This window comes from Sorex araneus, chromosome 4, assembly GCF_027595985.1.
Source record: "Sorex araneus isolate mSorAra2 chromosome 4, mSorAra2.pri, whole genome shotgun sequence".
Classification (NCBI taxonomy): Eukaryota; Metazoa; Chordata; class Mammalia; order Eulipotyphla; family Soricidae; genus Sorex; species Sorex araneus.
Genome location: NC_073305.1, coordinates 134378818 through 134401648, shown reverse-complemented (window position 1 = coordinate 134401648; position 22831 = coordinate 134378818). Strand labels below are relative to the sequence as shown.

The following is a 22831-nucleotide window of genomic DNA, read 5'->3' as shown; positions in this document are numbered from 1 at the left end:
TGCTAAGTAAGAAAGAACCAGTTTCTCAATCATCAATGTTCTTCAATTTGAATCCTAAATGCTCTCTACCCATTCCCTTTTCCCCACCCTCATAGTTCTTATCTTATCTCTGGCGTGGCCTCCAATTTATCACTAACACAATCTCTGAAATATCTTCTATCAACTACCAGGATGACCTTGCTTAAATTCAAATATGCTTTTATCAATATTGTTTGAAATTCATCTCATTGTTTAAAGGAGTGGTTTTCAGGGCAGAGGGACAGCTGGAAAGGCTGAGGGTATGCTCTGTGTAGTAGAAGTCCTACTTTGATTCCAAGCACTGATCTTTAGCACCATAAATTCATCACTTCCTGGAGAGGCCCAAAAACAAACAAAAAGAATGATTTCAAATATGATTTATTGTCCAAATATGTACTGCTGCTTTACCATTTATTGCAATACTGTAAAATTTCAAGAGTACAGTTTTATACCTCTACGTATATGAACCTCACTACATTCACCTCCAAAGTTCTAGCACCAACACACTATAAAAATTTACCCACTCCTTTACCCCTTCCTCCCTCACTCTCTTCTTTTCCCTCTGGTAACTATCATATTTTTATTATACTTTTTTTTTTTTTTTTTGCTTTTTGGGTCACACCCGGCGATGCACAGGGGTTGCTCCTGGCTCTGCACTCAGGAATTACCCCTGGCGGTGCTCAGAGGACCATATGGGATGCTGGGAATCGAACCTGGGTTGGCCACATGCAAGGCAAACGCCCTACCCGCTGTGCTATTGCTCCAGCCCCATATTTTTATTATACTTTAAGAGTTATTTTTGTTGTGTTCTGACAGTTTATTTGCTTAGTTATTTATATTCCACATATACATGAAACTACCCTGTAAGTTGTCTTTTACCTCCTGACTTAGTTCACTTAACATAAACATCTAAGGTTCCATCTATGTTGTCAGAAAAATCAATTTCATCTTGAGATAGATGAGTATTATTCCATTGAATATATAAATCTCACAGCTTCTCTGGGGGTAGGAGATGTGAGCCACATTCAGTAGTGCTCATGGGTTACTTCTTGGCTGTGTACTCAGAGATTACTCCTGGTGGTGCCGAGGATCAAAATCACAGTCAGCCATATGCATAGCAAGTGCCTTAAACCCTGTACTATCTCTCCAGCCTCTATACTACTGCTTTTTTATTTTAACTTTTATATTGAATCACTGTGAGTAAATGATTACAAAGCTGTTCATGATTCGATTTCAGTATTTCAGTCATACAGTATTGCAATACCCATCCCTCCACCAGTGTACATTTCCCAGCACCAGTGTCCCCACGTTCTCTCCCATCATTCCCCACCATCCCCCACCATTTTCTGTCTCCTCTCTCTCTGTCTCTCTCTGTCTCTCTGTCTCTCTCTGTCTCTCTGTCTCTCTGTCTCTCTCTCTCTCTCTCTCTCTCTCTCTCTCTCTCTCTCTCTCTCTCTCTCTCCCTGTTTCTCCCTCCCTCCCTCCCTCCCTCTCCATTTGGACATTAAGCACAAACAGTGGGCAGAAAACAGTTAAATAGCAGACCTGACACTGCAGTGCTTAGCAGCCTGCTTGCAAAGGTGAACCTTTGGTTGGAAACTAGTACCTTAATTGTTTCATTGCCAGAAATGTGACTTAATGTGCTATATACAAGCCATGTGGTTTGAGCTGAATACCTAGCTTCTAACAGATAGGAGGTGCTTAACCCTCCAGCAAAGAGCTGGAGGCAAAGAATGTCAAAGCATTCCTCACAGATAAACCTCAAGTGCAGAGGTCACCACAAGAAGAGTCAAAAAAGATTAGGACTGAGTGTAGGGCAACATGGGCAGCCCACCCCTCCTCCAGCTTGCTCCTTGCTTCAGTGAGAAAATTGACCTCCAAAAGTGAAAAGTAAGGAATTTTTTAAAAATTAATAAAACAATATCAAAAGGCTATGGACAACTATAAAATGTATAAATACACATAATAATGGGAATACCAGGAAGTGAAAAAAAGAAGGAAGGAAGACTGACACCACCAGAGCACTCACATCACCAAATGCTGGAAAGATGTGGAGCAACAAAACTCTCATTTCTTGTAGAAATGCATAGCAGTATTTCACCTTAGGAGGAAAGTTTAGCTATTTTTTCAAAATGAAACACTGTTAGCATATGATCCAGTCTTTGTGTTCCAAGGTATCTGCCCCCAAAAAGGTAAAAAGTTACATTCATACAAAACCTGTACATGGGTGTTTATAGCTAATCATATACCACTGCCAAAACCTGGAAGCAACCAATATGCTCTTCAGGGGATGAATGGATAAATAAACTGTGGTACAACCAGAAAACAGATTATTTAGTATGAAAAATAAATTGGTTCAGGGGCTGGAGTGATAGTACAGAGGGTAGGGTGTTTGCCTTGCAAGCAACCAACCGGGTTCAATCCCCAGCATCCCATATTGTCCCCAAGGACTGTCAGGAGTAATTCCTGAGTATTGCTGAATAAATGCCAGGAGTAACCTCTAAGCATTGCTGGGTGTGCCTCCCCAGCCTCTGTTCCCCCTCCCCCCGCAAAAAAAAAGTATATATATATAGTTCAGGCTAGAGAAATAACACTGCAGGTAGGGCACTTTCCTTGCATACAACTGACCTGAGTTTGATCCTCTGCACCCATGACCCAAAAACAAAAAAAAATTTTTAAAAATGAGTTCTCAAGCCATAAAAATACATGGGAAAAACTTAAATGTACACTGCAAAGTGAAAGAACTAATCTGAAAAAGCAACCACTATAATATCATATATTCTAATTACTTGATATCCTGAAAAAGGCAAAACTGCGGAGATAACGGAAATATCTATAGTAGACAAGGATGGCAGGCAGACAAAGAAAATGGACAAATAAGTAAAGCACAGAGGATTTTAGGACAATGAAAATACCCTGCGTGGTACTCTAACAAAAAATCATGTTATATATACAAACAAATCATGTTGTATATAACATAATATGTGTATTATGTTATAGATACTTATACATGTTATAGATCTATAGATCTGTACATGATACATGTTATATAGAGATCAGTACATGTATCACATTATAGATACATGATATAAATACATGATTCATTTATAGATACATGAGTTCATATCCATAGAAGCAGCTACAGTCAAAGCAAACCCTAATGTAATCTATAGACTTGGGGTGATTTAGTATGTTTTAATGCAGATGTACCACTGATGGTGGATGTGGATGATGGGAGGCAGTGTATGTGGGTGCAGAGAGAAGATGGGAGATCTCTATACCTTTTTCTCAATTTTCTGTGAACTTAAAAGTGCTCTTTTTAAAGAGTATTTTAAAAAAGAAAAGATTCAGTCAGGCAAGATGCTCAATGCTGAGAGATTGGCCAGCATAGGCCTGAATAGCAGCTGTATAAATTGAGACACAAAAGATTCTCAAAAGCTGCACTAAATTAAATCTGCTACTACATCAGTGTACACAAATTATGTGATGCTGCTGCCATATTATTTTGATTTGTATTAATTTGCCTTATTGTACTACAAATGGACAGTGGGAAATGCCATTCTGAATATCCACAAACTAATATATAAACACAAATGGAAAATTTTAGGGGCCTAGAAGTGTGTACTGTTCCTTCCAATACCTCAGTTTTGTACTTTATGTCAGTACTTTATTCTAAAATACATTTTGGGAAGATTTCACAGTACCCCATAGCACATATGCTACAACATTAGTCAATAACTGTTTAATAATATGAATAACCTGATATAACCTTCTAGATAACAATTTAATAATTACTACCAAGTAAAGGATGTTGGGAGGACCCATTTGGGTTGAAAGATGTGTCCCGAAAGTAGACTATAGACTGTACATGATGGCCACTCAATACCTCTATTGCAAACCACAACAACCAAAAGGAGAAAGAATGAAAGGGAAAGCCCTGATGCTGAGGTAGGGTGGGGTGGTGGGGGATGGAGTGGGGGTGGTGTGAAGGACGCTGGGAACATTGGTGGAGGAGAATGGGCACTAGTGGAGGGATGGGTAAACGATCACTGTATGACTGCAATGCAAACATGAGAGTTCACAAGCTTGTAACTGTACCCCACGGTGACTCACTAATAAAAAAAAAAACATAAAATGTGGGAAAAAAGTCACTCTTGGTAGTTCTCAGAACACCATATTTGATGCCAGGGATAGAAGCACAGTTGGCCATATACAAGGCTAGAGCCTTAACCCTTCTTCTACCTTTCTATTCTAGTCCCTCAAGATGTCTTCTTTCTTTTTGTTTTTGTTTTCAGGCTGTACCCAGCAGCGTTCAGGACTTACTCCTGGCTCTGCACTCAGGGATCACTCCTGGTGGGTTCAGAGGACCATAAGGGGTGCTGGAGATACAACCCATCATCTGAGTGCAAGGCAAGAACCCTACTATGTACTATCATTCTGGTCCCTCAATACAGTCTTGATTTAGGGTTCATGACAGGGGAAGGGAAGAGAACAGAGTTTCTAAAAGAAAATTGCATGTGCATATATTGGTGTAGTTCTTCTGAGGCCATACCTCTAATATACTATAACCTCTTTCATTTTCGAATAAGATTATGAATAAAAATAAGAGTACCCCTGAAGAATCTTTAGGAGTGACCACAATAAGGAATAATCCCTGAGCAGTACTAGGTATGGACAGAAGGATGGAAAGTAGGAAGGAGGAATGGATAGATAGTCTACCCAATTTAAATTTTAAAACTAAAAGTTTCAGAAAAAGTTTCACTAACTTTTAAGACTAATATATATATATATATATATGGATACACATATATGTGTGTCTATATATAATATACATGAGAATATATATGAGGACTGGAGCGATAGAACAGAGGTTAGGGCGTTTGCCTTGCATGTGGCCAACCCGGGTTTGATTCTCCGTCCCTCTCGAAAAGCCCGGTAAGCTACTGAGAGTATCCCACCAGCACAGCAGAGCCTGGCAAGCTATCTGTGGCATATTCGGTATGCCAAAAACAGTAACGACAAGTCTCACAATGGAAATGTTACTGGAGCCCACTCGAGCAAATTGATGAACAATGGGAAGACAGTGCTACAGTGCTACAGTGCTGAGATCAGTCCCATATCTTATGCACGTAAGGTATGTGCCTTATCCTTGAGTCACATCACTGGCCCCACATCCATGGTCCTTCAGTTCTTTCTGAGTCTGGAGTCCACCAATATTGGGACTAAAATGACACTCTCAGTTCTCCTGGTTTTCAGAGTTCAGATTTACTTTGAAACTCCAGCCCCTATGCTTAGAGGCTCTGGAGCCCAGTTTGCTGACTGCAGGTCTTGGATTTTATTAGCCTCAATAACCACATGAGTGGTTCTTCATCATCAATCCTACTCATTCTTTCTCTGGAATCCCTGACTAAAACATGTATCATAAAGCTTTAATTGCACTGATATCATTTGCATAGAACTAGAGTGATTAAACCAAAAGGGCTCTGTGCTCTTTGGCTTTGGTGCTTTCAACCGGATTTCTAAATATACACAAATACCTTAGAGATATTCTTTAGAGACTAAGTAGTGGAACAGACTGTTTCGACAGAAAATAATCATTTTAAAATAAGCATTTATTTTAATTTGAATCATTTACAAATAATGTTGGAAGGAAGAGACACTCTGGTGGAGGGTGTGATTCTGGAAGGACAAATGGAGGAAACATTGTCATTATTAGTATTGTAAGTCATGATACCTCAAATAAAATAAAGATTATCATGTCTGTAATAGAAATAACTGAAGGCTGGGACCAGAGAGACAGTACCAATGGAAGGAAGGAAGGACGGAAGGAAGGAAGGAAGGAAGGAAGGAAGGAAGGAAGGAAGGAAGGAAGGAAGGAAGGAAGGAAGGAAGGAAGGAAGGGAAAGGAAGGAAGGAAGAAAGAAAGAAAGAAAGAAAGAAAGAAAGAAAGAAAGAAAGAAAGAAAGAAAGAAAGAAAGAAAGAAAGAAAGAAAGAAAGAAAGAGAAAAGAAAAAGAGAGAGAGAGAAAAGAAGGGAGGGGGAAGAGGGAGACATGACCATACACAAATTCCTTCCTAGACAGTTCTTTGTCCAGAAATATTCAATACAATTTGTGGTCAACCTGATTACTTCAAGGCATACGTAGAATCATAAAGAATTTTAGGATTTCAACCTGCTACAAGGGGTAATTATGAGCCCAGGAAAGCAACATGTCTTACGTTCATTTTAATAAGTTCAGAATTTCCTGGCAAAATTTGAATTCATCTGAAAATTTATAAGTGACAACTCTGAAAAGTAAAGAAAACAAATGCTTTTAAATAGGACTGATTATTTAACCAACAACAAAAAAGCACTTTCTATATGTTATCATACTTCTCAAAAAATGGAGATTGGTATTATTCACTACAAATGAGGAAACTAAAATACCTTAAGATGTTAGAAACTTTAAGTGAATAGACAAGTCAGGAACTGAAACTAATTGACTCCAACCAATCAGGCTGTGACCAGACAAGGAAAGCTGCTATAAGTGTGCTCTGACAGCAGAGCACAGATTTTCCTAATGAAAACCCAAAGTGGGGGCCAATGACAGAGCTCCGTACTAATAGAGCACAGTCTGCATGCATGAAACAGAAATCTTTTTTTTAATTTTTTATCAGTGAATCACCGTGGAGTACAGTTGCATACTTACAAACTTTCGTGCTTGTGTTTCAGTCATACAATGCTCGAATACCCATCCCTCTACCAGTGCCCATTCTCCACCACCAATGATTCCAGTATCCCTCCAACCACCCCACCCACTCCCCCTCCCCACCCCATGAAGCAGAAATCTTGATTTGTGATTCCAGCACCACAAAAACCAATAAATACATAGATGCCCAAAGCTGAAGTGTTAGGAGAAAGAAATTCCTTTCCAAATAAACTAAAAAGCTCTCACAGAGCCCAGGGAGTAACTGAGGTGGGGGCCACATCAGCTGTGCTCAGGGCTTACTCCTGGCTCTGCGATGAAGAATTCCGCCTGGTGGTGCTTGGGGGATCTTACGTGGTGCTAGACACCGAACCTGGGTTGACCACATGCAAGCAAGCACTCTGCTTACTGTATTATGTATTGCTCAAGCCCTGTGTTTTGTTTTGTTTTGTTTTTGTTCTTTGGCTACAACACTGCAGTTCTCTGGGGTCATTTCAGGTGGCCCTCAGGGGACCAAGGCATCAAACTCAGGGGCCTAATCCATTAAGAGGACATCTTTCTAGTCCCCTTAAGTGTGTATGTTGCGTGCAGGAACTCCTGATTTGATCCCCAGCACTGAACACTGCAAATATCCTCAAGAACTGAGGAAGAAGTAGCCCCAGGAGCACGAAAGATATGGTCTGAAACAGAACAAAATAAAATTCCTTATATTTCACATTGTTACTGTTTTTGGCATATCGAATGGCCATAGGTAGCTTGCCAGGCTCTGCTGTATGGGCAAGATACAAGTCTCACAATGGAGACGTTACTGGTGCCCACTTGAGCAAACAGATGAGCAATGGGATGACAGGGATACAGTGATATTTCACATAGTTTATACTTAGGGGTTTTTTTGACATTCATTTTATACATACCTTTTCAAGCTTTCATTATAAAATATTAATATGTTGATACTAAATGAAGAAACCATGCCCTTAAAAAAAGAGAAACCCTCAAAAATGAGGCCAGAGAGATAGTACAGCAGGTAGGGTGCTTGCTTGTATATGGTCAATAAGGGTTCAATGCCCAGCATCCCAAATGATCTCCTGAGCACCACAAGGGATGATCCCTTAACACAGAGACAGGAGAAAGACCTCAGCATTGCTGGCTATGGACCAAAACCCAGAAACTTAAAAACTAAAATAATTGTTTAAACCCTCAAATACAAACATGTCACAAAATAAGAGATACATCAATACTGGATCATAATCATGATTCTATGATGTTAATAGGTTACTAAACTTGGAAAGGAGGCCAGAGAGGTAATACAATGGATAAGGCATTTGCCTTGCATATGACTACCAGAATTAAATCCCTGGAATCCCATATGGTCCCCCGAGCCATTCCAAGAGTTATCCCTGAGCACAGAGCCAGGAGTAAGTCCTGTGCACTGCTGGGTGTGACCACACAAATAAATAGAGAGGGCCTAGGGACATGGTTCAGTACTAGACAGAGCCTGCCTTGCATGCAGGGTGCCTTGGCACAGGGATCCTTGGCTCTGTCCCAAATTTTTGACTGTGATCCTTGACAATGTTCCTATGATCCCAAATGCTGTAACAAGTGCAAACCCCGGTGCACTACAACCAAGTGTGTAACCAAGATACAACAACAACAACAACAACAAAGAGGAACAGGGGTGGGGGATCTGGATGAAATTACCTAAATAAAATTTAAGGCACATGTAAAATTAAAAACCATACTGAAAATATGTGAAACAGAAGAATTAAGTCAACAACAAAAAAATAATTCAACAAATATTTTTTTTTCTTTTTGGGTCACAACTGGCGATGTACAGGGGTTACTCCTGGCTCTGCAATTACTCAGGAATTACCCCTGGCAGTGCTCAAGGGACCATATGGGATGCTGGAAATCAAACCCAGGTCGTCTGCATGCAAGGCAAACTCCCTACCCAGTGTGTTTGTGTTTGGGGCCACACTAGGGAGTGCTCAGGGCTTACTCCTCATTCCATGCTCAGAGATCACTCCTGGTGAGGACTGGGGGACCATATGCGGTACTGGGGATCAAACCATGGTCAGCTGCTGGGCAAATACCATAACCCCACACTAACTCTCTGGAAACAACCCAAAGGCCCAAAGATAGATGAGAAAGTAAAGAAACTAGGGCATATACAGCTATGAGAAACAACGAAATCATGTCTTTTGCTACAACTTTGATGGGACTACGAAGTGTCATAAGTGAAAAAAGTCAAAATAATAAAAGGATAATTGTCAGATGATCTCATACCACTGGGGCATATAAATAAATAAAGCAGGGTAAGGGACAGTATCCAATCAGGAAAAATAACTTTGATAGCAGAACTCAGTTTTCAAGTGACAGGAAAAGGGACTGAGAGAAGGGGAAGGAAAACTCCAACTAGAAGTGACATCAGAATAGCTCTGGCATCTTGATGGGGGAAGGGCAGAGGTACAGTAAAGATGTCCATCAAAAATATTAACATTATTACTACCCTAACCATATTGCCTCAACAATAATAAATCTTTTAAAGAATTACAAAATGGACATTTGTTTCTTTCCTTTTTTAGTAAAATTTCTTTATGTCAAAAAAAATTGAAAGCTGGATCTATAGCACAGCGGGTAGGGCATTTGCCTTGCACACGGCCAACCCGGGTTCAATTCCCAGCATCTCATATGGTCCCCTGAGCACCGCCAGGGGTGATTCCTGAGTGCAGAGCCAGGAGTAACCCTTGTGCACTGCCAGGTGTGACCCAAAAAGCAAAAAAAAATGCTAGTGCCTGACCTTGGTTTGATTCCCAGTACCCCATATGGTCCCCCAAGTAGTGCCAGGAGTGATCCCTGAGTACAAGGCAAAATCAAGCATAAACTCTGAGCACAAGTTGGGTGTGACACAAATGCCACTCCCCCTAAATAACCTGTTACTTTCCAGTATAATAATGTTCCCATCTGGCCCAAAGCTGAGATTTATTTGTAGGCCTGGAAAATAGCTCAAAAGGTTCAGTACATGCTTTCTTTGACTACAGGATTCCTTTAGTCAATCCCTGGACTCATGACATCCCTTCTGCATCATTAGGAGCAACTCTGGGCTCCATGTCAGAAGGAAATCCTGAACAATGCCAGTTCTGCTCCCACCAAACTAAAAAAAAAAAAAAAAAAAAAAAAAAAAAGGTTGAAATCTTGCTTGTAATATCCACATGAAAAGTAGGTAAGTGAATTTTCTAAACTCAGGTTTCCTCGACTGTAACACAATAACCAACAAGTTCACAGGCAGACCTAGATAACCTCTGTTTCCCCCTCTTGGGACTTAAGGGACAGAAGTGGGGTAAGCATGAAGCTCATGTTGCCTTCAGGGCCTTGAGTTCTTCCTCTCTCACCCAGGAGTTCCCTGTCTCCTACCAATACCCATGAAATCCCAAAAGTCTAACATGTTATCTTGTAAAGAGCATAAAACTTCAGGCCCATCACAGTTCTTGATATTAGGAATTATAATCTATGTGTAATCAATTTTAATAAGATATTTATACTATTTTTTCATTTGTCTGTAAAATCCAGTATACATTTTATACTTGGCATAAATCTCAACTTGGATGCTGTTTTCATTGAAAATACTTAATCTGGGGCTGGAGCGATAGCACAGCGGGTAGGGCGTTTGCCTTGCATGCGGCCGACCCGGGTTCGATTCCCAGCATCCCATATGGTCCCCTGAGCACCGCCAGGGGTAATTCCTGAGTGCAGAGCCAGGAGTAATCCCTGTGCATCGCCAGGTGTGACCCAAAAAGCAAAAAAAAAAAAAAAAAACCTTAATCTAAATTTCACTGTCACTGTCATCCCATTGCTCACCAATTTGTTCAAGCGGGCACCAGTAACATCTCTCATTGAGAGACTTATTGTTACTGTTTTTGGCATATCCAATACGCACAGGTAGCTTGCCAGGCTCTGCCGTGCGGGCTCTATACTCTCAGTAGCTTGCCAGGCTCTCCAAGAGGGGGCGGAGGAATCAAACTCGGGTCAGCCGAGAAAGCCCAACCACTGTGCTATCACTCCAGCCCAATATAAATTTAAACTTCATAAATTCAATCTCCTAACATCTTGCACATGGCTAACCCAGGTTCGATCCTGAGCACACCATATGGTTACCTTAATACTGCCAGTAGTAAGCCCAGAGCACCACTGGGTATAGAAAAAAAAGTTGGGTTTATTCTATTTTTACTCAGGAGTTCACTCTTTTCAGTATTAATATTTCAATTACTTCTAATAGCACATGTTTTTTACCATTTTCAAAGGATTTTCTCATATAAAAATATGAGCCTCATAAATGACCTCTAAGGAAAGCAGTTAGGATAATTAAAACCTTTATGCACTCAAGCACCACCTGGGATGGCCATAGAGGTCTCCCCAGCTCAAAAGCCCTGGGCCTAACACTGACCTGCCTACAGCCCTGCAGATATTGCTAGGAAAGGCCTCCATGTTTCTTGAGCAATCCTTGGGAATCTCCCACTCCCAATCCACCAAAAAAACATTCTGCAGAGAATAAAATGGAAATATCAAATTTAACAACCACTCCAATACTACAGAATGACCAGAATGGCCACCTAATCTTTTCAAGTTATATTTTATTATTCATCTGGTATCTAGTCCTAAGACAAACTGATCAAAATTCTTTAAAGGAACAGTTATATAATAAAAGGAGCTTCACTTCTTCACAAAGAGAAGGAAGATTGTTGCCAAAAAGAACACACGCTTAGTTAAATGAAATCAAAACTATATAAGGAATTTAGATTTCTAGTTTAAAATGTTTACCCAACTGCTGTGAGAAAAATGCACAATCAGGAAAAGCACATTTAATATTTCTAAAGGCTGGATTAAAATTTCAGCTGTAAACTTCATTACTGTAATTAGATTTTTAATGCATATTTATTAAACATCCATTCAAATACTGTGTTCACCATTATTCATGAGTTATTTGTATATTTAGGTTGATTTTAACAAACTATAAACAGTGGCCACTGACCAGAAATGCTCTTCAATGACAGAAGCCAATGCTGAGGTCAGAGATAGCCAGTTTAAGCTCTATGTATTCTAAGCATACCAAAAGATAAATATTCAACTGCTTTTTTGAAAATTGCAATGGTCATCAAAGACCTAAAAAGTCAGACTTCCCAATAACATTAAAGACCTACACTTCATTCAATGATGAATAAACGAAGAGCAGAACAGAAGAAAATCAAATCTTAATTAAACTCTTTCTTTAGAAAAACAACATAAGCCATCATCAAGGAATGCATCACAAGATGATTTACTTTATTTATAAAAGGCTGATTTAGGGGCTTTAAAAAGGTGCTTTTGATTTAAATAGAAAAATTATGAAAATTAAAACTAAATGCTTGCTGGTTATCATTCTTTTCCTTTAGGAGCTAGTTAATCTTAAATGTGCCAATGTGTATAACTTTACAAAAGAAAAAAAAGAGTACTTTAAATTTCATGATAACAAATCAGTAAAGTACTGCCTAAAATTCTGAATAAAGCTATTCTGAAGTAATTATAGGCATGGCCTAGCATACTGAGTAACTTTTTAATATTCACCCGATTCATACACTATTTAATAATGATCTAGTTCCTTTAAAAAAGAAAAATGACATCTATTTATGTTCATTTAAATTTTTAAGCACACATGCAACTAAATCAGAATTGTAAAATGGAACTTTATAGGAGTTATATCTGATATAAATCATGAAGTCATAAAGATGCTCCTCTTCAACCTGGAGAAGTATATAAGTAGATATAAATCTTGATCAACAGAATTGGGAAATGTGGGCCAGAGAGATAGCACATCGGGGAGGGACCTTGCTTTGCCCGTGGCCTGTCCAGGTTTAATTCATACCAACCACATGGTACCCTGAGCCCAGCTAGGAGTGATCCCTCATTGCAGAGCCATGAGTAAGCCCTGAGCATAGCTGGGTGCAGCCCAAAATTTAAAACAACAAAAAAGAATTGGGAACTGAGAGCACTGAGGGGAAGGGAAAGGAACCATGGGGTAATACTGGCGGGATCTTGAAAAACAAGTGGAAGGACTGGTATAGCAGCTCTGCAAGTGTAAAACAACAGCTTCAATAGTACTGTAAACTATGACACCTCAATAAAAATATTAATTAAAAAATAATATAGGGAGATGATATGTTGAAAGGTAACTTCTAGAACATGCTTAATGGGGAGACTAAATAAAAGGAGGAGATAAGCAGGATAGCAACAGAGGTTATGAAAAAGATTCTGGGGCTGGAGAGATAGTATCATGGTAAGGCACTAGCCTTGCACAAAGTCAACAGGCCTTTGGTGCCTAGCACCGCATATCATCTCCCCAATATCCTCAGGTGTGACCCCTTAGCACAGAGTCAGGAAGCCCTGAACACTGCTGTAGTGACAACTTCCCCTCCACCCCCACCCTAGATAAAAAGAAAAATGAAAACAAAAATCTGGAGATTAAAGTATCTTTCATCCCCAATAAGGTGGCTATGAAAATGAGACCTCAGGTTGGAGAGAGAGATTACAGAGATTAAGACACTTACTTTGCACAGGGTTGACCACACCATAAGGAGTGATCCCTGAGCACAGAGTCAGGAGTAGCTCCTAAGCACCTCTGGGTCTGGCCTGATCCCTTCCTCCAAAAATGAAATCTCAGTAAAGGGTATTAAACAAAAGATAATAAAACATTACAAGAAGATAAGGAAAAATAGACTTATTTCTGAGACTTTTAAAACAAAAATTAGAACAAATCTTAGTGACCGATCATAAAAATATGAGTAGCCTAGGAAAAACATGTACCAGGAATATTTAAACTAAGGCAACATGACCTTTCTCAGAGATACTTTAGAGCACATTGCTCCATTAGGCTCAGAGCTAAAATACCACTATCCCCTTGACATTATTTTCAATGGGCCTTTTCGTGAAATGACACATTCAAAATAGTTATGCCCCAGATAAATATTCATCAACATTTATATAAACAAAGAGAATGAAGCTCTTGAAGCATAAAGCAGAGCTAATCTGTAGATCAAGAGTCACTTCTAGATCTTTTAGGTTCCTGTCTATACTTTCTACTATCAGTTCTACTCACCCTTTTCACCTCCCTTTCCTGCATCCCAGAACTACGGCTGGAGCACCAGTTATGTAATAAACAGTGCTACTCTTTGGGGAAAAAAAATTAAAGGGTCAGGGATATAACTCAATGGTGGAGCACTTGCTTTACATATGTGAGGACCTAGGTTTGAGTCCCAAGATGGCAAAAAATTAAAACAAAAGTGTGTGTGTGTGTGTGTGTGTGTGTGTGTGTGTGTGTGTGTGTGTGGGCTCATGAAACAAATTTAAAGAAACTACTGGCATAAAGTTAATCTTGGGCCATTGAGCTATCTCAACAAGTTTATGTGCAGAAGGGCTAGGTTAATTCCCAGGCAGTGTCAGGTGTGTCCCAACAAAAACAAATAAACAAAAAAAAAACACAAAATGTTAATCAGTATCAAGAGTAGGTACAAAAACTCTTTTCTAATGGTATATAGAAAATATAGTAATAGTGAAAGTAATATTAGTAACATCAATATTATCATAATAGTAACATATCACTATATTAGAATTGTCATACTAATGTTAATATGCTGTTTTATATTAATATAATAGTATGATATAATATCAGCATGAAATTACATTAATATACTATTATAGTAATATAAAATATTAATATTACATTCATAATAATATACTATCATATTCATATCATAATAGTAATAGAAAATATAGTACATGGTAATAGTAATGGAAATGCAAGAAATATGAGGTTTAACATAATGCTAATTCACTGGGTAATAAAAAACCCAATTTTTTCAAACCCAGAGTTCTTTTTCTAAACCATTAATCTGTACTATCAGTAAATTAGACCCACTTCCTATGGCTGAGGTAGGTGATTTGTAATCATAATAATACGTAGTCAAGCTCTGCTCCATACAGGCACTCAGAGATCTTTGAGCTAAAGGTAAGTATGAGTCATTTAATAGAGACACCTAAAAATACAACACTGAGATAGAGGACGCTAACATAATATTAAATCATAAGATGTGACTCAGTACCTTGTCTTTATGAAAGAGACCATGTCTAAGTCTACCTTAAATAGAATTTCAGATATACTAATCCCCAGATATAGAATACCCACTCATTGTCTTGCTTGGCTTCTTTCCTAGTCTCCAATGACCTTGCAACTGCTCATCTATGAGAACAGGTTCTTCTCATAAAATGTCAACTTTTCTCAAAGACTTACCCTAAGCTTTTTCTCCTTTCAACTCTACAAATACCTCCATACTGATTCTTCCATCCTCATTGCTCTTAAGACCTTCTTTCCCTTCTTAGTCACAAATCCATGTATGCCCTGCAAATAATTAGCTTATGTATCTGTAGTCATGATAAAAACCTCAAATTTAACAAGTACAAAATAAAATCTAAAATGCCTTCAAACTTTTTGTTTGGGGGGAAAAAAATGTGCTTGTTTGGTCTATCTTGACGAGATGGTAAGGTTGTTAAGTAATCAAAAGTATGAAACTTGTTTTGATCTTAATTCTTCCCTTTCCTTTTCTCCCCAAAAGCCTGTCAATTCTACCAAATAAGTGTCTCTGATTACCTCCCCATTATTGCCCTGCTTTCCATCATTATTATTACAGCAATAATTCAGCCCTAAACTTCTATCCCCTAAGCTTCCTCCCTAACAATCACCAAGCTTTAGCTATTCCCACATTCAGGCATTGGTGATCCTCTTTTCAGGAAACAAGAATAATCATACTGGCACAAGAGAGAAAGTACGAAGTAATTCACTTGCCTTACATGCAGATGACCCTATTCAATCCCTAGCATCACATATGGCCCCGAGTATCAAGATGAGTGAAACCTAAGCACAGAGCCAGAAGTGGTCAAACACCTCCAAAATCAATTTAAAAGAATAATCATGCTGGGGGCTGGAGAGATAGCACAGCGGGTAGGGCGTTTGCCTTGCACACGGCCGACCCGGGTTCAAATCCCAGCATCCCATATGGTCCCCTGAGCACCGCCAGGGGTAATTCCTGAGTGCAGAGCCAGGAGTAACCCCTGTGCATCGCCAGGTGTGACCCAAAAAGCAAAAAAAAAGAAAAAAAAGAATAATCATGCTGAAATGAATATGATCAACTGCTCTTCTTTAAAAACCTGCAGCAGATCCTCAGCACCAGAGAAGAAACCTCCAAACCTCTCCCACTGCATCTATATATTTTCACAAACTCTATTGTCTAACTAGATCCCAGACCACCTTTCCAGATTCATTTCTAGCTGCTTCATGGTTCTCTGGGGGAATCATAAACTGGAGGATGCAATCTATTTTAGAATTAGAGGTCGTGATTTGTGCAATTCTTTTATTTGGTGAGGGGCGAGGGGTGCAGAATCAGGAGTAAGCACTGAGTAATGCCAGGTTGGCCCAAAAAAACAAATTGCAACAAAACTATTTTATATCACACAACAGACAAAGCTCAAAGAGCTGGATTATGAGCTTTGCATGGGAGGCCTGGATCCAATTCCTGGTATGCCATGGTCGCCAAAACACTACTGGCCGTGACTCCTGAACACTAAGCAAGAACAGCCTCTAAGCACTACCATATGTGGCCCCAAATCAAAAAGTGCTTCCTCGAATGTGTGAGGCCCTGGGTTAAATTCCTGGCAACGTTTAAAGAAAAAAAAAATAGACTTTGAACAAAAATAAGCATAAGCCACTAAGAGCCATGTATACTTCACACCTTTAAAACATACACACTTTAAAACATACACACTTTTCCAAGCAGAGCTATTTTCTCCTTTGTAATCCTACAACACTTTAGTTGGGACTCCAACATGATATTATTAAAGTTCATTGTTATGTTAAGAGACTAGTAGAACACAATGGGTAAGTTTGTGGTTTGGGAGCAAATATGACTGGCTTCAAGTCCCAACAGAATGGTCATACCTCTTTATTCATCCTTAAAACAGAGATAACAATAATTTATAAGGGTTTTATAAAGATTAAATTGAGCCAGTAAAAAACTTTGACTGCCTAAATAGACAAAGGCTCAATAAATGCCAGCTGTTAAAATTTCATCACTCTTCCAAGACTTTACACTGTTCAGAGTGGGGCCCAATTTCATTCACTGAATACAAGGACTCAACTGAATTAGCAATTTTAATGCAAATCCACCCACCGTATGGCCATTCTTATTTCTAATAAAATACCTCCCATCAACCATCAGAAAGGTGAATAACCCTTATACTAAATGAAGATACACATAGATCCTAAAAGAAAGTTGGAAATACAATTTGACTATATATACTTCCATAACACAAAACACTGAATTTCACTTTCAATTGTTTAATTTTCTTACTAAATAGAAATGCATCCTAAAATGGAATTCATAATGTTGTATTTCGCAAGGAGATTAGAGTCAAATGATCACATAGGGGATGAATGACATTTCAGTCCCCATTTCCATTTTGTCTTGGACCAGGGTTAGCATTAAAGCTTAGGTAATGCTGATAAGAAAAAAAGAAAGAAAAAATTAAAGCATTCCTAGTGATAATTAATTTTAAAAAGTTAATTTAAAAACTGATAAATAATATAAAAGGGAAAGAAAACTGAAAAAATGGAGCCAAGAATCAAGAGTCTTACATAGGAAAAGGCCCTGAGATATTCTGGTTCCAGTCATACATCACAGATACAGACCAGAAGAACATGAAGCAGTACGGGTAAATCAGATAGTCCAGAATTCAACAAATCATTATGTGCTACCTGAAAACCTCACTTGCATGGACAGCCAGGACTGGGGAGGAACGCCCCCATTCACACCTCTACTTTTTTGTTTGTTTTAATAACCACACCTAGTGGTGCCCAGGGCTTACTGCTGACAGGGGTCACGGGGACTATACAGGATTCCAGGAATCAAGCTGGTTCACCATGCTTGATTACACTATGTCCCCAGCCCATCCTCCCCCGTCTTATGCCTATATAAGCACTTCCCTCCCCAGTAAATTTAGCTCTCATGTTTCTTGGGTCTCTCTCCCAAACTGCAGTTTGGAGAGGAGGGGGCATTTAATTAATACTGGAGCCCTAACACTTACAGAAACTCTCTAAAATAAAGTTAACAGGCATTTAAAAAAAAAAACTCAATAAACACACTCTCCTGGACACACAAATGAATCTCGGGTCCGAGCAACTTGAGGCACAGATGGCCCGGCGGGACTCTGCAATAGGCCTCCTCCGCTGGGCTGCTCCAGACGGAGGCAGGTGTTGTCCCTCTGCCTGCCCTTTAAGAGCTCCAGAGGTCACCATTTTCTGGAAACCAGCAAGAAGCACAGGACAGAGGAGGAATGGGCCCTCCTTCCCACCCACCCCGCCATGGGATGCCAGGATGAAGCAACAGCCACCGGCTACTTAAGCTCCCACATAGCCACGATCCAGAGACACACAAACAAATCTCAGACCTGAGCAACTTGCGGCAGCAATTTCTTCAGACCCTAATTATTAAAATTTTAGAATTCCTAAACATTATATTATATCCATAACAAGCAATACAAAACACACTGTCTAGCAATTGCATTTTTGGCAGGTATGAGGAGTGGTAGGAATGGTCTCCAAATATCGAAGGTAACTAAAGTAGAGCAAGAATATTTTGCAAATTGTCTGCCACACAGGCAGGGGGAGGTGTGGAATTCGGGTGGGGGGGCGTTATTCTGGGGATCTTGGTGGTGGAAAATGTGCACTGGCGAAGGGATGGATGTTTGATGACCGTATGATCGAAGTTCAAACATGAAATTTTTGTTACTGTACCTCACGGTGAATTAATAAAATAAAAACTTTAAATAAATAAAAAGAAAACAACGCCCTTGTCCTTTCACCTCTTTATTTCTCCTTTATCTATTTCCTTCTTTTATTCAAAATTAAGTCAATGTTAATGTTAATATACTATTATAACATTAATGTTAACATTAGTGCCCTCATATTATTAACAGACTAGGAAAGATTTTTAAAAATTGGATATATACTATATACAGTAATCACCCCAATACAAAACAAGATATGGAAAGCAAAATTTTTAATAAAATCTAAGTAGTAATCAACTGGCACCAGAAAGGTAGTGAGGCAAGTATCACAAGATAAGCCTTGCACACAGCAAACCCACCTTTGAATCTTAGGACCACATGGCTTCCTCTGAGCTCTGCCAGGAATGATCTCTGAGCAGAGTCAGGAGTAAGCCCTGAGCAGCACTGGGGAGGGCACAAAAACAAAGAAAAGGAAAATACATAATAAGCAACATTTCAGCTTTAAATTTTCTTTTTACTAGGACTGGAAAGACAGTATACAGGGTGGGGTGCTTGCCTTGAACTCTGACTGAGGTCAATCCCTGGCAACCCACATGGTACACCGAGCACCACCAGGAGTGACCCCTGAGTACTGTCATGAGGAGTGGTCCAAGAACAAACCAAAAAATACTTTTTTATTTAAAGAGGACTAAGCATCTCCAGTTACAATTAAATCAACCTCTACACTATCTGCATTTCATCAAATCCCACACCAAACTGGCTAAATTTTTAGTATGAGAGATATTGAGTACAATGTTGGGGGTCTCGAGATATTGCAGAGTGCTTTCTATGCAGACAACCAACCTGGATTTGACCCCCAACACCACAAGAATTTATCCCTGAGTTCAGAGTCTTCTAGAAGTAAGCACCAGTGGGTGTGGCCTGAGCACCATTGGGCACCGCTAAGCACCAGTGGTGTGGCCCCCCAAAAAGTAAAAAAGGAAAAACAAGAAACAACCACCAAAAATGAGTAGATGTTAATAGCACAAAGTTTAGGAGCAAATATAAGTTCAGCATTTACCCACACACTTCTGACACTCATATAGCCATATAATTTCTGCATCTTTAGATTTATACCAAAATAAGAACAAGAATTAAATAACATACATAAAAAGCACACAGCATATTATATGACACAGAATAAGCATTTTATAAAACATATAATCATGTTATTATGATAACACTAAATCTTATTATAACATTAAATCTTTTTGGTTGGGGAAATTGTTTTTGTTCTGGAATGACACTCAGTGGTGCTCAGGGTTTACTCCAGTCTCTGCACTCAGGGATCATTCCTGGTAGGGTTTGGGAGACATATGGGTTGCAGGGATCAGATGCAGGTCAGGTGCATGCAAAGCATGGGCCTTAGTCACTATACCATCTCTTCAGCACAATGCTTAAAATTAAATATTAATTTTATTTTAATAAATTTAATTAAACTTTCAAAAATTATGGTATATATTTAAAATAATGTAATTCTATATTAATCATAGAAACATGAGGTAGCTATGTATTATTAATTATATTAATAATTGTCTATTATTATCTTCAAGATATACTAAGTGAAAAAGAGAAACAGAACATTGAATACAATATGTTACCACCAACTTTCTCTAATGCAGATAATGCAGGTATTTGGGAGTTTTTGATTTCGTATTTGTTTGGTGGTTTTTTGAGGGGATCATACTCATTTGTGCTCAGGGCTTTTTCTGTGGTATCTCGAGATACCACGTGGAGTACAGGGGACTGAAGCCAAGCCCACAGTGTGCAAAGGGAGCACCCTATCCACTTGACTAATATCTCCAGCCCCGTCTAATGCAAATACTTGTATACATATACATTTGAACATAAAATGAATGAATGTCTCTGGGAAAATACAAAAGTTACCCATATTTTATGCATAATCATTGCCACTGAAAAACCATCTAATGGGCACACCCTGGTTGTTTTGTTTTTGTCAGTGAGGGGGATGGGGGAGCATGGGGGCCGGGGGAGGTGTATGAGCACTCCTACTACACTGTTCTCAGGGTTTACTACCACCTCTGTGCTATGGGTTACTCCTGGTGGGGCTGCCGTGCAAAATAAGAATCTTAGTCCCCTGGGATCAGAGTGATAGAACAGCTGGTACGGTGTTTGCCTTGCACGTGGCCGACCTAGGCTCGATCCTGATCCTCCGCATCCCATATGGTTCCCCAAGCACTGCCCCCAGGAGTAATTTCAGAGTCCAGAACCAGGAGGAACCCCTTAGCATCCCTGGGTGTGACACTCTCCACCCCCCAAATAAAGAATCTTACTTGCTGCACTGTCTCTGACTCCAATATTGTTGCTCTTTTCCCCCAGTAATTCCAGCATAATTTTTATAAAAGAATGGCTTAACTTAACGGTAGCATCTCACTCATTGTAACCCAAATATTCAATAATTATGACGGGAAATACTGTAGTATTATTATTACATAGTATCTTGTGAGGGAAACTGAGACTACAAACTAGAGGTGGAAGAATATCTTATTTATTTTCTTATTTGGGGGCCACATCCTGTGGAATTCGAGGGTTACTCCCCCCACCCCAGGCCCCTAGTGCTAGTGGTGAGGGACCAACATTGTTCTGTTAGGTAGAAAGGGAGCAACGTTTTCCATGTGCTTCAGCCCTTGTCATCAATCTTCCTATTTTAATATATTCCTGTTTGCACTTGTTAAACTTTGATTCGTTTGCTTATGCTGCCTATTCCAAAATGAATAAAAAAATAAACTTGTTTCACCATTTCAGGGGTAGGGGGTGGGGGGAGCGGGTAGTGGTGGGACTAGAACACAGGGCTTTACACGTGTAAGGCAAGTCCTCTACTGCGGCACCAAATCACAGACCCCTAAACTTGATATTCTGATACAAAAGCTATGCTATCAATACACCCCATTGTGTATTAAGTGGATCGTGCCTAATTCTGCGTAAGTTTTTAAGATGACTGAATCATAGTCGGTCAAGGACACACTTTGGGGCATATAAGCCAATGAGACTCAATTCAGGCGGGTAACAGGGATGAGAATATGCCGGAGGGACGCCAATAAAGTGGGATCGGTTACTCATCGTGCGCATTCAGGAAATAAAATATAACAGACACAAATGAAGCGCTTTGCGAATCCCCCTCCCCCCATACCCCACGGAAGCTTCTAGAACCGGTTCCTGCCTCTGCATTCCCAGAATCCCGAGGACCAGAGACGCCTGCGGGGCACGGGGCGTGGCTGCCGAGGTCCGGTGCCGGGTCGCCAGCCCGGGAGCTTCGGGAGGGGCACCGGGTCCGAGCCTGCACGCACCTCCTCCTTGGGCTGGCCCTTTGCCACGGAGAGATCCCCCACCTCGGGATCGTGCTGTGACCCCGGAACTAGAAGCCCCCGGGGCCCGGCTGCCGCCCCGCGCGGGCTGCCCCCGTGAGAGAGGGGCGGGAGAGGAGGAACTCTCTCGCGGGACCCTCACCTCGGACCTCGGGGAAGCCCAGGGGGAAGCGACCGCTGGGGCCCACGGTGAGGGGGCCGGCCGCGAGGCGTCGGCGGTCCTAGGCACAGTCACTGACCTTTCCACAGAGGGGTCCCGGGGGTGGCTGCCGGAGGGGCTAGAGCAGCGGCCCAGGCCCGGCACCCCAAACAACATCTCCCTCTCAGCCGGCTCTGGGCTAAGCGCAGGGTAACCAAGGGCGACCAGGAGGCCGCCATCTTGAGCTCCGTACACCGGTGGGGGGAAGGGAGACTGTATGGAAACTCGGGAGACGGTGGCACAGACAAATCCAGCCGCGCTCACGGAAGGCTCCGCCCGAAAGAACCACTGGGTGCAGCCCAAGGAACCTGACCTCTAGTACCCGCGGGGGGGGGGGGGTGGCGGGCTGGCGCCAGTGTCCTTGGATCTTTCCGACTCTAGTGGGGCGAGGACTACGACTCCCAGCATGCACTGCGGCGGCTCCGGGGGCGGGGCCAAGGAAGGGACTGGGCCGTAAGATAGGATGTGCGGTTTCTCCTCCCTTTAGAGGCAGCTAAGGTGCCCCCAAAAGATTTCTCAAGAGTTGAAACTTTATAGTAGAGTCTGGGAACCAACCTTGAGCCTCTGTAGCGTCTGTGGTTAGCATAACTGACAACCCAAGACAAAATATAGTGACCCTATATATGGATCCTCTGGACAACTTAAATTCACTTACATAAATGGTGGCTCCATTTTCTCCCTCAGCTTCCAACTCTTCTG

The 22831-nt window shown here is 40.6% G+C and overlaps 1 protein-coding gene across 2 annotated transcripts in view; it reads right to left on the bottom strand.

Moving 5' to 3' along the window:
* AFG1L (AFG1 like ATPase) overlaps window positions 1–22451 on the bottom strand; it is a 191477-nt gene extending 169026 nt beyond the window's left edge. For both annotated transcript variants that reach the window (XR_008629796.1, XM_004605766.2), the window contains exon 1: window positions 22173–22451. Coding sequence is in view for 1 of the 2 variants with exons in the window: in XM_004605766.2 (XP_004605823.1) it covers window positions 22173–22311 (139 nt within the window). In the remaining variant the exon portion in view is untranslated. The remainder of the gene's footprint in view (window positions 1–22172) is intronic.
* Between the last annotated feature and the right edge of the window lie 380 nt (window positions 22452–22831).